General features: G+C 39.6%; 1 protein-coding gene and 1 long non-coding RNA gene across 4 annotated transcripts in view; one reads left to right on the forward strand and one right to left on the reverse strand.

Moving 5' to 3' along the window:
- Window positions 1-16,540, reverse strand: part of LOC137861849 (uncharacterized protein F13E9.13, mitochondrial-like) — a 49,458-nt gene extending 32,918 nt beyond the window's left edge. For 2 of the 3 annotated variants that reach the window (XM_068693405.1, XM_068693404.1), the window contains exons 1-4: window positions 16,095-16,535; window positions 15,070-15,152; window positions 8,039-8,219; window positions 185-335 (exon numbers count right to left, since the gene is read on the reverse strand). In XM_068693405.1, coding sequence (XP_068549506.1) covers window positions 185-335; window positions 8,039-8,219; window positions 15,070-15,152; window positions 16,095-16,218 — 539 coding nt within the window. In that variant the 5' untranslated portion in view covers window positions 16,219-16,535. Of the gene's footprint in view, window positions 1-184; window positions 336-8,038; window positions 8,220-15,069; window positions 15,153-16,094 lie in introns of all 3 variants that reach the window. The other variant, XM_068693403.1, reaches the window with a different exon arrangement.
- Window positions 11,802-15,166, forward strand: LOC137861861 (uncharacterized). Its single transcript, XR_011099902.1, has 3 exons — window positions 11,802-11,927; window positions 13,381-13,455; window positions 14,984-15,166. It is a non-coding gene; the product is annotated as an uncharacterized lncRNA (long non-coding RNA).
- Window positions 16,541-16,679: the final 139 nt, after the last annotated feature.

Here is a 16,679-nt window from a genome sequence, read left to right on the forward strand (position 1 = left end):
CAGGTGCAAATTTATTTTTGAACATATCCCCTAATAGTGCTGCAAGACCTTACTTGAACAATAAAGCTCTCCCTTTATCATTAACTTTGTTGATGTTAAATAGACATAAAATAATCAGAAAAAAATGAGAAAAACATAAGAACATTATTACATTAATACTTACATAAATATTGCTTATATTTACCTGTGCTTCTTTTTAATATCAGCAAAAATCTGAATATTCTCTGCTCCAACTTGTTTTCTGTATCGTAGCAGGTTACCTGCACAGGCATTTATGATCCCTTCATCAGCAACATGAGAAAACACAAACCCTTCAGCTCGGATAAAATCAAGACCTGGAGGGAAAAAAAAAAAAAAGAAGAAAAAAAACATTGCCTTAACCAGAACCAAAGACTGAAAAACAAAACTAAAAGTGAAGTCCACCCTACTACCCCTCTCTTATCTGGTCTCAACACAAAATATTTCGTGTGCTCTAAGACTCACCACCCTTGCTTTCCCACATATTTAAGTCCTTGCAGCCATGGAACAGATTCAGGAACTGCACACCCTGCCCTGCCACTCTGCCATGATGTGCCAGCAGGCTAGAGCCAACGAAGGAGTGGGTAGGCCAAAGCATAGCTCCGTTGTCCTAATGATGTGGCTTCCCTCCAAAAAAGGGCATTAACTTAGGTTTCACCTTTTTCCAGATACTCTATGATTGTATTACTTCTTTCCCAACATCTATTTCCCTGTTATACATGCCTGAAATTGGCCAACAGGTCAAAAGCGACAAGGACATGGACAAAGAGAGAACAGCACAGGTCTTCTTTTCTTTCAGAAAGAAAACGCAGCCTGCAACACTTTACACACATTATTTGACTCTTCATCTAAATGCAACTTGTTTTCTACGCAGCACAACATCAAGAAATTACTTCTAGAGCTAGGCCAAAGGTACAGAAAGATAAGGTTTCTACTCCACTCCAAATTTACAGCAAGCATCAACTGTACCTTACCTCAGTACCCAGTGTTCACCATGTTCATTCTTTCATTGAATTACGAAGGTTTTGTGGGATGGGTACTTAGGAGGAAGACTAAGAATGGAAACAACTTCCACAGACCATTCATTTACTCCTGGGCTCCCCCTACACAGCGTTTGAATATCTTTATATTTAAATATCGATGCCTTAGGCCACGGCTTAACAAACCCACAACGATTAGGCACAAGATGACAGAATTCTGACTCCTTTATTGTGGACCTCTCTTCTCTCCAATCTTTTGTAGCCTTGAAACTTATTTCACCTGTCCTTTAAGATGCGTAAAAGCTCAGCACTCATCTTGTGCAACCTTTGCTCCTTCTTCCAGGTTGCTTCAGAGCTCTCTTCCAGGCCCTTCTGAAGTTCTGCTGCTCCTCCAGCTTTGAGTCAGCTGTACATTTAATTAGAGCTGACATACCAAGGAAACAAATGCATGTGAAAGCAGCCATCAGGGACGCAACCCCACCTACCCAAGAACTGCTCAGGCAACAGAGGCCTCACCCTAACACATTTCAAATATAAACAGAAAGGCTCTTTAAAACATTTACCAAATGACAAGGTGCCTGCTTATTTTAAAAGCTAAATTTCAGTTTCATTCCAAAAGCCATGAAGTTGCAGAAACAGAAGCTTATGCCTGATAGAGGAGAGCCTCTATTGCTTAGCAACACAGACTCCAGCTAACAAGAAACATCACAGATGGTGCCAAATCAAATATGAGCTGTCCTATGCCTTGAAATTAGCAGGTGAAAAGCATGGAGTATTCTCAGGATCCAAAGACACAAATATGTCACAAGTATAATTAAAGCTGCTAGTAGGAAAGACAGTGCAAATAGTTAAACTGAGATTTCTGCATCTAGGAACAAAACCCACATATTTTCATGTAAATCATCCAGATTTACAGTATAATTCAGAATTAAATAAGTAAAAATAATTATCCTCTAATCACAAGACTATCAATCAGACTAGAAATATGATAAATTTTCACAGCAATCATAACGGATACCTCAGGATGAGGGTTATTCATTTACTGAAGCTCACTGCTTACATGTTTATTGATGTTGGTTTGTGGTCCTTTAACTTAGGAATTTGAGACTTTCTGCTAAACGTTGTCCTTAGTTTAACAGAGCTGTATACTCTCTTCGGGTTTTGGGGAGCTACGAAGATACAAATTTTAACTAGTTATAATAGGCAAAGGCACCAAATCGTTACTCTTCTGTTTTTATGAAACCATAATTGGACTCTGATAATGAATTCATTTTTATGCTCATAAAATTGTGAGAACATTACTATTTCTTATTTTCACATTTCCCAAGTTGAAAAGTAATAGATGTTTAATAGTTAATAGGTAGTCCCTTTTCTGACTTATATGGGAACAAAAAAAAAAAATCTTGTAATCTCACTGGAAAACAAGAACAGGAAGTTTCCAAGAAAACCTAGCAAACAGAGCTTCAGGTCTGTGTTAAGAACATGTTACCATCTGGAGCAGGGCCTGTTTAAGGATATAGATCTTGTATCTTTTTCAAAAGCTAGTGTTCCTACACTTTAATTCAACTTAAACAGCTCTGCCTAAGCAGCTGTGAAAGTTTATCAATCATACAGGAAAGCTTTATTTTTCTTTTCTTCCTGTGATAACTAGTGAATAAAAGGAAAAAGAAAACCACAGACAAATATTTCCTTTGCTAGGTCAAAAAGTATTGCAACACTAAGTTGATTAAGGAAATAGTACTTTTACATTATCCATCTTAAAATGATGCAAATGTGCATTTTAACACCACAGAACAGTGAATCAGATACAATCATTAAGAAGCCCTTTCTCAAATATGTTTTTCTTTCCTGAATTATGAAGTCAAAAGAAGCTGGAAGCCAGGATTTACTGCTTTCATGGAATAGGATCTGGCCTTTGCAAGGCTGCAGCTCCAGGTTGCTGCTGAAATTTGAACTTCACACAAATGTAAGATGATGCAGGTGAATTTACTGGTAGAATCTTGGCTTACATGCACAGCAAATCCTGACTCCCAGCTCTTCTTGATGCCTTAATTCAAAAAGAAGATGAAAAAATAATTTTTTGTTCTGAAAATAAAAACTCAGAGGATTATCAACCTCACTTGCTATTGATGCTAGAGCCATACAGTTTTTGTGCTATGGAAAACCATTTCTACTCAGGACATCGTCTCGCAGCAGCTCCTTGCAGACTCTGCAAGAATTCCAAGCCTGGGAGAAGCAGCTTCTCCAGTAGTGCTTGCAGCAGCATCTCATCTCTGTGAGAGTCACTGCACTTGCTGCCTTGCTCCACGGCACCTGCAGATGCTTCCAAACATGCACGCACATCCCCAAACATTAGGATGGTGTCAGTTAAAATATAATAATAATAAATCAGCAAACATTTTCACATACATTTTAACCTAATTCTATCCCACCTTAAACGGTATCATTGGATGTAGCAAGCAGAGAATTCCTGTGGAGTATCTCTCTGCTGGTGGGTGGCTGTGGGAAAGGAACAGTCTCAGACAGGAAAGCTGTATTTGCAAAAGACCTGGAGATAGCTGGGTACCTAGGATATCTTCTGATATGAAGCCTCACTTAATCAGCTACCAACTGTGCTGTTATCATTACTGAAGACTAATTAAGAAACTGTGACCGCATGGGATTTCTAAAATATGGTCCTTAAAGAAAAAAGGGCATTTTCACAGTCAGCTGGAGATGGTAGAAGATAAACTGAGTAATGATTCATGAAGAATAACACAGACTCACCCAGCTATAGGCAAGCTGCACTCTACAGTAGACACTGCTGTCCTTGCTCCCAGGCAAACAGATTGAAGCTCTGGCAGACCACAAAAATGCAACTTGCCTCTGGCCCATGTGCTCAGGTTTTTCTCAGGTGCCTAGAATATGGAAACCATTTCCTTGCATCACTGTTGAGATACAGATATGGGGATTGTTTATGTCTCAAAGATCAGCAGATGTCTAGGACAATATTCCACAAAGCAATGATTTCTTGAAAACCTTTTCACCATTAAGTCTGTCTCCATTAGATTAATGATTGGCCAGTTCTTTCTTTCAATCACTGCTGCATGTTACTACGGAGAACACCCAGAATGTTCAAAAGGATAAAGAGACTGTCATCATCATATATCCCCTGTATTGCAAGGGCTCTGCATCTCCTCTGCAAAGACATACACTGATAGATCAGAGCCAAACTCACTATCTCATTAATGCAAGGAAAAAGGCAGAAAACAGCTGAGGGATTTTGGGTGATTCCTTTAAATGTGACTGTCCTCTCTAAGATGACTACTGCTTCCTAATTAGCAAACTTTCAATAAAAGAAACGCCATGTAATTTCAAAGTCGGTTAATAACAAACAGCATGACTACATGAAATTTAGTAGACAGACCAAGCATAAACGGTGGTTAACTTCAGGAAACAAGGTATGCAAATAAATAAGGAAAACCTAACATGATGCCCAAATCTGACCCAGATTTAGTGAACATTCCTGAGCACTGAAAAATAATAAACAGTAACATTTGCTAAACAAAAAATAAGTAATGGGGAATTTTTGTATCCTCTACAAATGCGTGAAGGACCTGCATAGATATATCATTCTGTTTCAACCTTAAGCAGATGTAGCTAATTAAATCAGGAACTATAAACAGGAAACTGTACAGCTCTAAAAATCACACGGTACTCTTGTTAATAATGAACCAACTGAAAAGTATCCCTAGCAAACAATTTCTGCCATGCTTCTCCACAAAGAACAGTTTAGTTCCATGAAACAGGAAAGAAAGGTGATAATACAGTGTTTGGAAGATGTCATTAGAAACACCTTTTAAGAAGGTTTGTTTTCCTAAGAATAAATATTTGAGATTGAGGTGGCTTCCAATCAAAAAATATAAAACTGTACTATTCTGTATTATCTCAATATTTTGTGGTCTACAGTTACCTAGGTATATTACTGTATTTTAAATTAAAAAGCCTACATCAGAAGAGTATAATATTGAGCAGCAGAGGACTTCATGATCTAAGTATGATGTGACTGACACACTTTATAATTATACTAATTTTTAACATACTAACATTGTCATATCAGCCCTTAGAAACAAAGATAAATCATGCAACTTTCAGAGTCTTTAAAACAAAAGTGAAAGCAGAAGATCCCCACACATGCTCTGTCACAGTGAGCAGGCCCGCGGGCCTGTGGCCATGGATGGAGGCAGAGCTGGGCACCAGGCCTGTGCCAGGAGGAGGCCGTGGCCTGCCAGATGCTGGCCCCAGCCTCTGTGCAGCACATATTTGGCATCGAGGCAAAAGCTTGCTGAGCCTTCCAGGGCAGGGAGGAGGTTGGCTACAACTGTTTGGGCTCACTGGATGCTTTTTGGTAACCCGAAGAACTGTTTGTGTTGAAAGTTATTTCTGTCAGAAGAGCACAGGCAAAGTTGTTCATTTTTTCTGCAAGGCCCCTTGCTACTTCCCTGCCACTGCCCCATATCTGTGCTGAAGCTCCCAGCACAAACATGGTTTTGGTGTTTTCTTTCCTTTAGGTTCCTAATTTCACAAACATTTCCCAAAGAACTAAAATAAATTAAAACAAACTAACAAGAAAAACAAAACAATCAAACAAACAAAAAATAAAACATCTCAGCCTTCTCAGATTCTTCACCCCCTGAATTTATTATTGAATAAATCTGAAAACAACAGTAACCCACTGCAATATGCTGTCCTGTCCGTTTTACTGCCTAATGATGAGAATACCTGAGGAATTTGTTTACAGCAGGGCTTTCTAGATTTGTTGCCGTTCTTTATTTCACTGAGAAAGAAAGGATGTTCAAAAACATTATTAATATTTGAATCAAACAACTTAGGAGTTTTTGACAACTTATGATTAATTCAGGTAGTTTCCAAATTGCCCTCCTTAAGAGAACTGCAGTATTACAATGTAAAAATTAAGGAAGCTAGGGAAAAATGAACAAAGGTTAAAATACACAAACGTACACACATTTATATAAAACTTCTTATTCATCAGCTGTCTAGAATCTTATTGTATAGTTGGACTGCTTTGGGACAGAGGTCTTTGCTCGTTTCCCATTTGGACTTGATCTTAAAGGTCTTCTCCAACCTAAATGATTCTATGCTAGGAAAATTCAGTGATTTAATTTGTTGCTATTCGGCTATCTACAACATATTTATCAGCATAACCACATGTTATTGATGAGTTCCTTCCAGTCACACCATAAACTTGCTGATTTCCTCCCCCCCCCGCCCTTTACAAAATAAAATTACCTATGCCTAAAAACCACTAAACCACTTATGGTTGCCCTGTGCAGCTCTTCAGAAGTTATTTCTGCCAGAGACAGAAGTATCTACAGGGAAAATGAAATGTCTACATAGTAGCAGGAGATGCTACATACGCTTTTTGGGTATAACACCTTCAGTAAGTATTTTGTAGTGAACGCATGTTGGACTTGCTATATTAGTAGCCACCTTTAATGACTATTAAAGTTGTATTGATATTAAAGTCACTACTATGAGACTTGCTATCTACAAAATAAGTCATTTTACTATGGCTTTGTCTAAAGTGATTTTCTTTCTTTTTGCTTTCCTGTTCAGTGAGCTTGAGAATCATTTTTAGAGAAGTGCAATGAAATGCATTAAACACAGAACACAGGCCTTTCTTAGCTGCTGTTCTCCAGTTACAGAGCAAATAGTGCAGAACAGTAGTAGAGATGAGCAAAACCCAAGCCCTTCAGGAATTCTCTCCCACATTAGTAATTGCTGAGAAGTAAGAGAAACACATTGTTCCCACACTACATCCCCTATACAGTGATCAATTTTGCTCCTAAAAGGAAGCATAACCCACTAGCAGTCTATTACTTTTGAAAATAAGGTATATAAATATTTTTGCAAATGTATCAAGTATCCTATATGCATACAATCCCTGAAAATTAAAACTGGATTCTGTTAGGTTTTTGGTTTAGCTTTTCACATAGGTTCCACTGCAAAAATAAAACCTGTGTTTGGTCAGTTTGACAAGGAGTTACATACCTTATAAGTGTCAACTTCTGATTCTAAAGCACTCAAATCAAATCTGTGTTCCAAACACAGACTAACAAATTCCCCCAAGAAAAAGGGATTCAAGATTTTTAGAACATATTCAACATAATTAAAACTGCCACTGCAGATGTTACTTCATATTATTTTAACCAAAGTATGGGTTTCAATTAGTACAAGCATCTTTTAGTTTTATGTTCTGACAAAACTCTGCCTGTTTACAATATTTGTACAATTTACAAAATGTGCAACCTCACTATAATTACATATGCAATTTGGGTAAACAGAGGCATCAACCCTCGATTTGGGAAGTACAAGCTTTCCATATGAAACCAGTCTCCATCTTTGAATCAGGGAACATTCTATATGAAAACCTAAAATTGCTTCAGCAAGGAGTAGAAGAGAAAGGTCAGCAAGTCAAGGATTCTTGCAATAAGGGTAGATTAATTTACATTTAATTTCCCTGAATGCAATTTAATTTTAAGTAGTTTGGGTACCTGTACACTCTATTTTTTGTTTTTATACAGAAAGACTCATTCATGAACAAAGGCAGTGAAAATTTAGTTTTAATAGATAACTGTAGTAGCAACAACATATAATTAGATGCTGAAACAGGATGCTTAACCACAGTGGGTTAAATTAATCTTCAAATATAATTTAACTGAAGTAAATAGAGTTACACCAAAGGTGGCTTTTAGACATCAGTAGGTTTAAACTAATCATTACGTTTAGACAGGTTTCATCCAAAAAGCAGCACCAATGGCCTTGGGATTTCTAAGCTGCCTCCTACTGAAGCACTGTGTGAGCATCATCTATTATAATCAAGCAGGCATCTTTCTCAAAATCTAATTTCTGCTTTTTCAGGGTACAGTGAGCTTTTCATGTCTCATTTTTCATGGTATCTATGTTAGTACAATGCACAATTTGCAGAGAGTAAATGCCATAGCAAACAACAGTAATAACATGCGAGTCATTTCTATTACCTGCAGCGAGAGCAACTGCTATTGCCTGTTGATTCGCAGCGCTCAGTACCTGGACTCCCAGCGCAAGGTGTGGGCAGGATCGCCTCACGGCGGCACTGATGGCCGTCATCACTGCCGTCACTTCGGGCCCAGGACACACCGTGTAAGGACGATCGTGCATGTTTTCTACTATCAAGCCATCCTGTGGAGATCATAATAAGGAAAACTGATTAAGCTGAAAGAGGAATTTAAGAAATGTGGCTAGTTTACTATTATTCTAAGTTTTGTATTAAAAGACAAGTTTAAAGGTTTTCCTTCAAAGGGTGGATTATCTTCAGTAAATTATGTTGATGCATATAACCACTTGTAAAAGTGCTTTAATCAACAGCACGGTATTTGCAAAGAAATCAGGAAGAGAAATAAATGCGATTTTAATTGTACATTCATCAATTAGTCTTCCTTTGATCCATCCTAGAATGTGAACTATAGGCGAATGAGTTAAATCTTATACCTCATTAAAAGTAGTGTAGAGAAACTTCAATTATCCAAATGGAATATAGGATATTGAGTATGTTTAGATAACGGAGGATTTAGAGATAATCAAGGCAATTTTCAATTCAATTAATGTCACAAAATGTGTTATTTTAGAAAAATAAAGGTTTTTGTTTGTTTGTTTCACTATTAAATGCTTATTTCCAGTGTGCCTAATACCATAGTATTAACTATTGATACATGTATTTCTCCCATTCCAGATTCAGGCTTATTTGAAGGAAGATACTGCTATTTATTATCTACTGTACTTCTCACTCCATATGAACATACATTTAGCAAACAATGGAGTGACAATAAAATACTCTACTGAAATAATTTATGCAATTTATTGAAAATCTTTATACATCATCTAGTACCTTGTACATTTTCAATCATATGGTATATAATAGAACATTTTCAACAACATCAAATCATATAATTTTGTCAAGGACTAATAACAACAGTAAAAGTATAGCCTTGAAATGTATTTGAAGCCTGTTGTTTTGCATTTGCAGTGAGAATTTTAAACGAAGCCAGAAATTTCTCACGTTTCTATCTAAAAATACAAAAATTTTATAAGACAAATAGATTGTACATGTAGAAAAACAATTCTATTCTCTCTGGAGTTTTACCACATGTCACAATCCTTAAAATGGGGGCTCTGCACTTCAAAGAAATTCTGACTGAGACAGAATAGAAAGAAGACCATTTTAGAATAAATTAAAAAAAAAATACAACCAGAGATGAAATAAAGAAAGTCACATGATAATAACAGAGAATCAGGAAAAAGGATGAAAAAAAAAAAAGGTTTCCTTTAAAAAAAAAAATCACATACATAACGCTTCTTCAATCTCTGTTGTAGTTTAGAAGCCCTTTTGGCAGTAAAAGATAAGACAGTATATAAAACACAGTAAGCATTTAATGGCTGAATTACAGTCTAAGCCACAGGCATCATAAATGAACACCTAACATGGAGGATGGGGAAAAAAACAGAATGCAAGTAACCCATGAGAACAATATGGTAAATCCAACTACACAATGCACACACCCATTCAATGCACCTGGGTACAACTGCCCTCACCAGATAACCTCACAGCTAAGTACTTAAATATACAAAACACACGTTACCTTAAAAATAAAAGGGCACAGTTTACTAATAAAAAACACTATCTAATATTATGAGCACATAACAATAGAGCTACATACTATTTCATGCCATTCATCAGCATATTCTATTATAGAATTCTGATCCAAGAAACCTCAACCAGGTGAAGGAAAACCAGATCCAACTAACACATCTGTGCCTGGTCTTATTTCTACATCCTGTTCAACTGTCTGATTTAACATCCACATGTCTCTACCTGTGATCAGAAGCAAGACAGATGACAAAGATGACAACCAGTCCTCAGAAAACCCACAGCATTTTCAGGAAAAACAAACAAACAAACAAACAAAACAACAACAAACAACTTTTCGTTGGTTTCTCTGGAACGAGGTCAGCACTCTTACACAAATTTGAAGTGACCAAATTGTCTTCTCATACCTCAGTCCCAGCTACTGAATCCGTTTTAACGAACTAACAGAAAGAGAACCCTCTTAGCCTTTTTCCCTCTTTATACATAAATTATACAAGATCATGAGAGAGGTTAACTGCTTATGAGAGAAAATGAAGTTGGTCAGTAGTGATACATGGCAGGACTCCAATATTTTAACAAAACAAAATAAACCCAAAGAATACAATGAACCCTCAAAACCAGGTAATTCTTTGAGGCCACACAACCTGGAAGATGAGATCCTTGGCTCAAGGAGGCTGAACTTGGCAGACTTCACCAGAACCTAGGAACTCCAAGCTGATCAAAGGCAAGAAGCTAGGATCTACAAACTAAAAGTTTTGGGCAGTCAAGAACCAACATCAGTACGAAAAAAAAGAGGCCTAGGAAAGAAGCTTTAGACGCTCAGCTAGGAGCTGAAAAAGCAGAACAGACTAGCAGAACTCCACAGCAGCATCACAGTGAAACCGAGCTTTCTATGAATTGTTTCTATTTTAACAACTCAGGATTTGCATAAAGCAAAGTATTCTATTAGATATATTAATAAATTTATTTTTAAAGTAATTAGGAACTCTAGCCATAATACTGCGCATAAAACAAGTATCTGATTGAATACTAGTTCAGAATGCAGGCAGACAGGAGGATTTCAGCATTTTTCTTTTCTACCTTATACTTAGTATATTCGCTTTTCAACAGTTCTCTCTTCCCATAGCCTCAAGGTCCATAGTTACTGTGAATATTTTTGGTATTAGTTTAATAATGCATTATTCTTTTGGTGCCATCCAATAGGCTATGTTCTTTTGCATATTATGTTTTGTTTAATTAAAAAAAGAACAACATATGTTCTGCAATACAGAGAGCAGAATTACAGATGCATTAACGCAAAGCTTTCTTCCATATTTTTATATAAAAATATAACAGCACAGATTTCTGTGTTTACTGAATTTATACATATATAAAACAGACTTCAGTACTATCAGACAGCTAATTAAAATGGTGGAAAGAAAACAGTTATGCTGCATTAAAGTTCTTGGAATTTAAGCTTATGGTGTAGAAGTCTGTCGGAACAGATATTGTATTGCACACTCCAAAGCAGATTTCCCTTGAATAGTATGAGATAAGACTAGCAAAAACCTTGTGGGCTTCTTTTCCATTGAATATTAGGACAATTTAAGTATTGCTTATACGTAAAGTAGTCTTATTCTCAACAATTCTTGAACACTAGAGAAGTCGCTCAAAGTAAGAAGGAAAGTAAGAAGGAAATAGAGTGCTACATATACAGAAAGTGCCTCTTGTATCAGTTAGCTGCTGGAAAATAGGTCACTTAAATACCTCTCTGACTACATAGGAAAACAATTTCCTTGGCTTTACTCTATTTATAGAAGCGACCTCTTAAAACATTTGTTGTGCACACACATATGCAACCTCAGAAAAACCTCAAAAAATAGCTACAACAGTATAAATCATAATAGGTATAACAACCACACAAGCTGTATCTCACTCCCTCTGTAATGTAAATTTTAGCTGTAGTAATTTTAACCTCCATGTTTTCCTTGCAGAAAACTTTACCTACAAACATTTACGTGTTATCAAAACCTTTGCAAGCTGAAAACAACTGTTCCTGCCTACTGAAGAGAGGCTTTTTGTGTGACACCCGTTGTTAAATAGTCAGGTGTGCACTGAAACAATTACAGCTTCTCCCACCACCACAGTCACGTGCCTGTAGACAAAGGAAATCAGACAGCCTTGTAAAGCATTTATTTGCTGTACCTAGACAATTTCTTTAAAAAACTCTACCTCCAGAACAAGAGATTGCTACCTTAACTCAGGTAAGTAGGCACCTTATGTTTTCCTGTATATATTATAGGAGATGGCAGTGGGGAGACTTCCCTGTTTTATTCTACTGTAACAGAGCTATGATTTAAAATATTAATATCTATAATCTCAATTTTAGCTATCTATATGTTTCTATAGCAGGAATGATAACTTGCTCTGTCTCAACTGTTATTGAATCCTAAATAATTGTAACCATTACTGTAACTATAAGGATAGTAGGCTTCTCACTTTTGAGAACCTTAATGCAGAGCAGGTACTGGCAACCACCCTTGCAGCTCCAGAAACAAGAGAAGGATTGGGAGGTTCAGAATTGTAATGAACACATCTCCAGGAACAATATAGGTAGAAGAAGCAAACCTAAAATTTCTCTTATTAAGAAGCACTATAATAATACTTGCAAGTCAATACAGCATTATATTTATGTCTTCAAGAAATACCCTTATTTATATATCTTATCTTCAATGTCACCTACTCATGTAGTTACAGCTAGGTAATAGCAAGTAAGGAGTGTTTCATCAGTGAAACTAGAATGAACTCATGCTCTGTTATAAAGCAAGCTTCATTCAGGCTGAATTGAATAAATAAAAGTTAACTTCATTATATTTTGCAAGTGTTTTTTGTTTAAACAAAAGCAGATAAGAATCTGAGAGATCACAACATCTCATAGCTTGTTTCTTATAAGATCTTTTCTAGCGAATTCCATTGTTCAGCAACACAAGTACAAAGCATATACATTTTGAGCACAGATGGCTTCCTAACTGAGCACTCACTTGTTTTCATTACTGTTATCCTAATATCACAAATCTTTCATATTTACTATGTTCAGTTATTAATATGGCAGACAAATCACGTTTTTCTGAACAAACTAGGAGTTACTTCCAAGTGTAATAGATAGTGAGTGAGCGAGCCCACACAGTATTTTTGAATGTTAACTCCAGTTCAAGCAACTTGAGACAACATACAAACATCTAGTGGCAGCAATATGGTTACATATCTTCTAAAGGCTACCATAGGCAAGCAGTTAGAAATAACAGTAAAAACATCCATGGATAAATCCTTTATGGTTCTAGTTCTTTTTCTGCAAAAAAAAAGGACAGTTTAACAGTTCAATCTGAATATTGGGGAGGGTAGAAACCAAATAATTCCATTACAGAATCAGGAGAGCTAACTTGGAAGAGTAGGATCTGTGCAAAAGCCATGAAGCTCTTTAGTATCTATCATGCAAGTGTACATTTCTCTTAAAGTATTGGGGAAAAACTAGACAAAGGCATTACAGTAAGCGTTAGGCAACCACAGTGATATTTATGGAAGCTCTCCTGATTATCTCCGACCTTTGTGGTATTAATAAAGGATTTGCTTGTCATATTGCTGTAACACTATTATGTACAGACCTTTAGAATAAAGATCGGTTTGGCCTGTATACTAATGTTGTTACAACTTCTACAGGAAACGCAGTTATGCCTTGAATTTGTTCGAACATGTAGAGAATGACTGCATTCACCTCATCTGTCTACCTTAAAGGTAGGTTTAAAAATTATTTCTGAGTTGAGTGCAGTCAACTGTGGTGAAAGTTAACTGCTTCTATACTCAGTTACCTTTAGATATACTTGGCTTTCTCTCTGTTGCTAAGGTTTTAATATATTATTAGTGTATACATAAGGGAAACAAGTAAACAAGTACTGGAATCTGGGCAATGGCTTCTGGGTTACAGAACCACATCCTCTAACACAGGGAAACAGACTAGTACTTTCTATTCATCTGATGTAGATCAAATCACATTATACCTCATGTTGATACAGCAAAAGCAAAGACAAGACAGAATGTCACAGTACAGAACACAGAGCAATTGCACACTTGTTCTTTCTACAGGTATAAAAAGGAAGAAAACTGACTTGTTCTGTACCACTTGCAGTTAAAGATTATTTTAACCGGTAGTGCACTGAAGCTTGCCTACATAAACTTCATTCTTCTATGCTGTTGTTTATCCTTCCAACAATTCCATTGTCAGCACTCTTTCCTAATTTAGCCTTACAAGTGCTCATTCCATAACCTACTTCATGTGACTTGTCTTGCATTTTGACCTTGGTATTCCATAATTTAGACTAAATTCCTAGATTTAATTTTGCTTTGTCTGTAAGGTATCATTGTAATTTACGCTGTTAAAAAGAATAACCCAGTTTAAAGTTTTGCAGAAAACAGCAGCTCAGTTATGACTACTTGTTCATTTAAGCTGTTTTCAAACCCCAGACAGCAGGTCATCACCTTAGCACACCAAAAATGTGAATAATAGAGTAGGCAGGTCAACTAAAAATCACATCAAGATGTGCAGACAAGGGGCAATGAAATGTTTAAAACATCCAACATTTCAAAAGGACATACACCCTGTTAAATTCTGCTGACATACAGAGATGATTACGCCACTCTAGGTCCAACGGCAGTTCAGCAATAGTACCTGCCTCTTGCCTCTGGTCAATAATGGCCTTTTGGGCCTTCCCTTCAAGATGTACAGAGCAGGCATGCTTGCTCCCAGGGGGCTAGGATGGAAGGATTAAATCAGGCAAAAGGGGGTCTAAGATGATATTTTGGCCCCTGAATAAACTATACTATTGTAGTACAAGAACTAATTGTGGGGGAACCCTGCCGCCTGTAAGTGAGATTCTCAGTACCTATGATTGTGCATGTGCCATTCCTTCATGACTTCATGAAACCAGAGTATGCTGTACAGAGCTAAACAAAGTGGCTTGTCAAACTGGATGATGAAGCATCCTACATTCAGATACCTAGAATGGCAGCAACAGTTCATGTTGCAGTCAACTTTCTGTGTGTCTTTTTTTTTTTTAATTGACTTAATTCTTAGAAATTGACAGTAATCCTGTTTAAGCAACTTAAACTGTAAAGTTTGAATCCAAGGTTTTTCAATTCTGGGTGCATGTGATGCATAGTTTAGGCTTTGAAACCTAGAAGGCCTATGCATTATGTTGAAATACAAGATGTATGTTTAAATGTCTTTCTGAACTCTGTGGCTTAAGATGTATTTAATGAATTCTAGGTCACTCAGACTCAGTTCAAAGAATTAGCTATGCAGAAGCAGCTTTGTGTAAATACTGCCATAGGGAGAAGAAAACCAAAACTTACAACTCCAGCGTCCTTGTAAATTTCTGCTTCTTGACAAGCTTGATCAATGATTTGTGTCAAAGGAAGAGAACTTCTTGGTGTCCCTGCAAGAACAACATTGTTTACCCATTGTAACATTGTGCAGTGCAAGTACAAACTGAAACCACAGACAGTAACAATTTTCTGGTAAGACATCTGTAGGGACTGGCACACTGAAAAAGGGAGAAGCATCAGGCTTGTTAAATGGCTGCTGTATCTCTGTGACTGCCTTAATGGCATCTCTTTCCTTAGCTGAACCTGACAGATCTGCTGTAACTGTTTAGTTCCTAAAACTAATTTGCAAACTTGAAGAGTATCTGTATAACATCTTATTGTACCATGTCTGTTTCTAGCTTGTTAATCCTGTACTTACTACAGCTTATCTCGTGTTAGTGATTCTCCATCCAATGCTATGGCAAGACCTGACCTCTAGGTCAGCAGAATACCTATGCTAATCGCCAATTAATATTAAATCAGTTGAAGTAATCTAACATTCTGGTCTGCGAGGTGGGTGTTATCTGATCTGCAGCATAAGAACTTCGTGCCAGAGATGAGCATGCACGGATTTCCCCGGAATTCCGAGCTAATACCGAGGGAAATTCATTGCAGTCTGTTCTGACGCTCGCTTCCTACAGCCAGGCGCCGAGGTGCGGGCTGCGCCGAGCTCGGTGGCAGCGCCGCGGGCCGGTCCCAGCTCGCGGTGAGCCGGGCGCAGGGCCCGGGGCCGGGCAGAGCGGGGCCGGGCAGTGCCCGGCAGCGGCCTGCGGGAGGCCGGGCGGCTGCCGCGGGCTGCCCCGAGCCGCCGAGGGGCGGAGGGGGAAGGAGGCCGGGCTGCGGCCGCCCGGAGCCGCGCGGAGCTCCACCCCCGCGCAGCCCGGCCCGAGCCGCCGTTGCCGTCTTCCCTCAGCGGTCCCCTTCGCGAGCTCGCCGCCGCCTCACGCCCCGGCTCCTTCAGCCCCCGGCCCGCGGGGAGAGCAGGGGGGCGCCCGCCGGGCCCCGCCGCTTACCTGGCAGCGCTGCCACATGCACCACGCCGAGCACCGCCGCCCTCAGGCGCCCGAAGAGCCGCGGCCGCCCCATGCCCGGCGGGGAGGGGACGGAGCGAGAGGCGGGGCGGGCGGGGCAGGGCATGGCGGCGCCCGGCCCCCTCTGACCTCCCGCTGAGGACACGGCGGGGCGGGCGGGGAGCCCCGGCACGGCCCGGCCCGGCCCTCCGGGGCGGGGGTTCCCCCGCGGCCGCCCCGCTCCGCCCCGGCCCGACCCCGCAGCCCCGGGCCCCGGCGGCGGAGCGGCGCCCCCCGCAGACCCCGCCCCGGCCGGGCGCCGTCCCGCGGGGCCTGGGCGCGGGGCCACGTGTGCGGGCGGGCGGGGAGGCGGCCCCGCAGCCGCGCGTTTAAATGTCCCGCTCGGCGCCGGCCGCGCTGTGCGCAGGGACGGGAGCGGCCGCGCCGTGAGGCAGGAGGCGCCCAGCGGAGCCCGCGCCGCGCTCCTCCCGCCCTGCCCCGGCGCCCCGCCGCCGGGCGGCCTCCGCCGAGCTCCCGGGCGGCCGCCGCGGGTGGGTGGGTGAGGGACGGGGGCAGGGAAGGAGCAGC

The sequence above is a fragment of the Anas acuta genome, chromosome 10 (assembly GCF_963932015.1).
Source record: "Anas acuta chromosome 10, bAnaAcu1.1, whole genome shotgun sequence".
Lineage (NCBI taxonomy): Eukaryota > Metazoa > Chordata > Aves > Anseriformes > Anatidae > Anas > Anas acuta.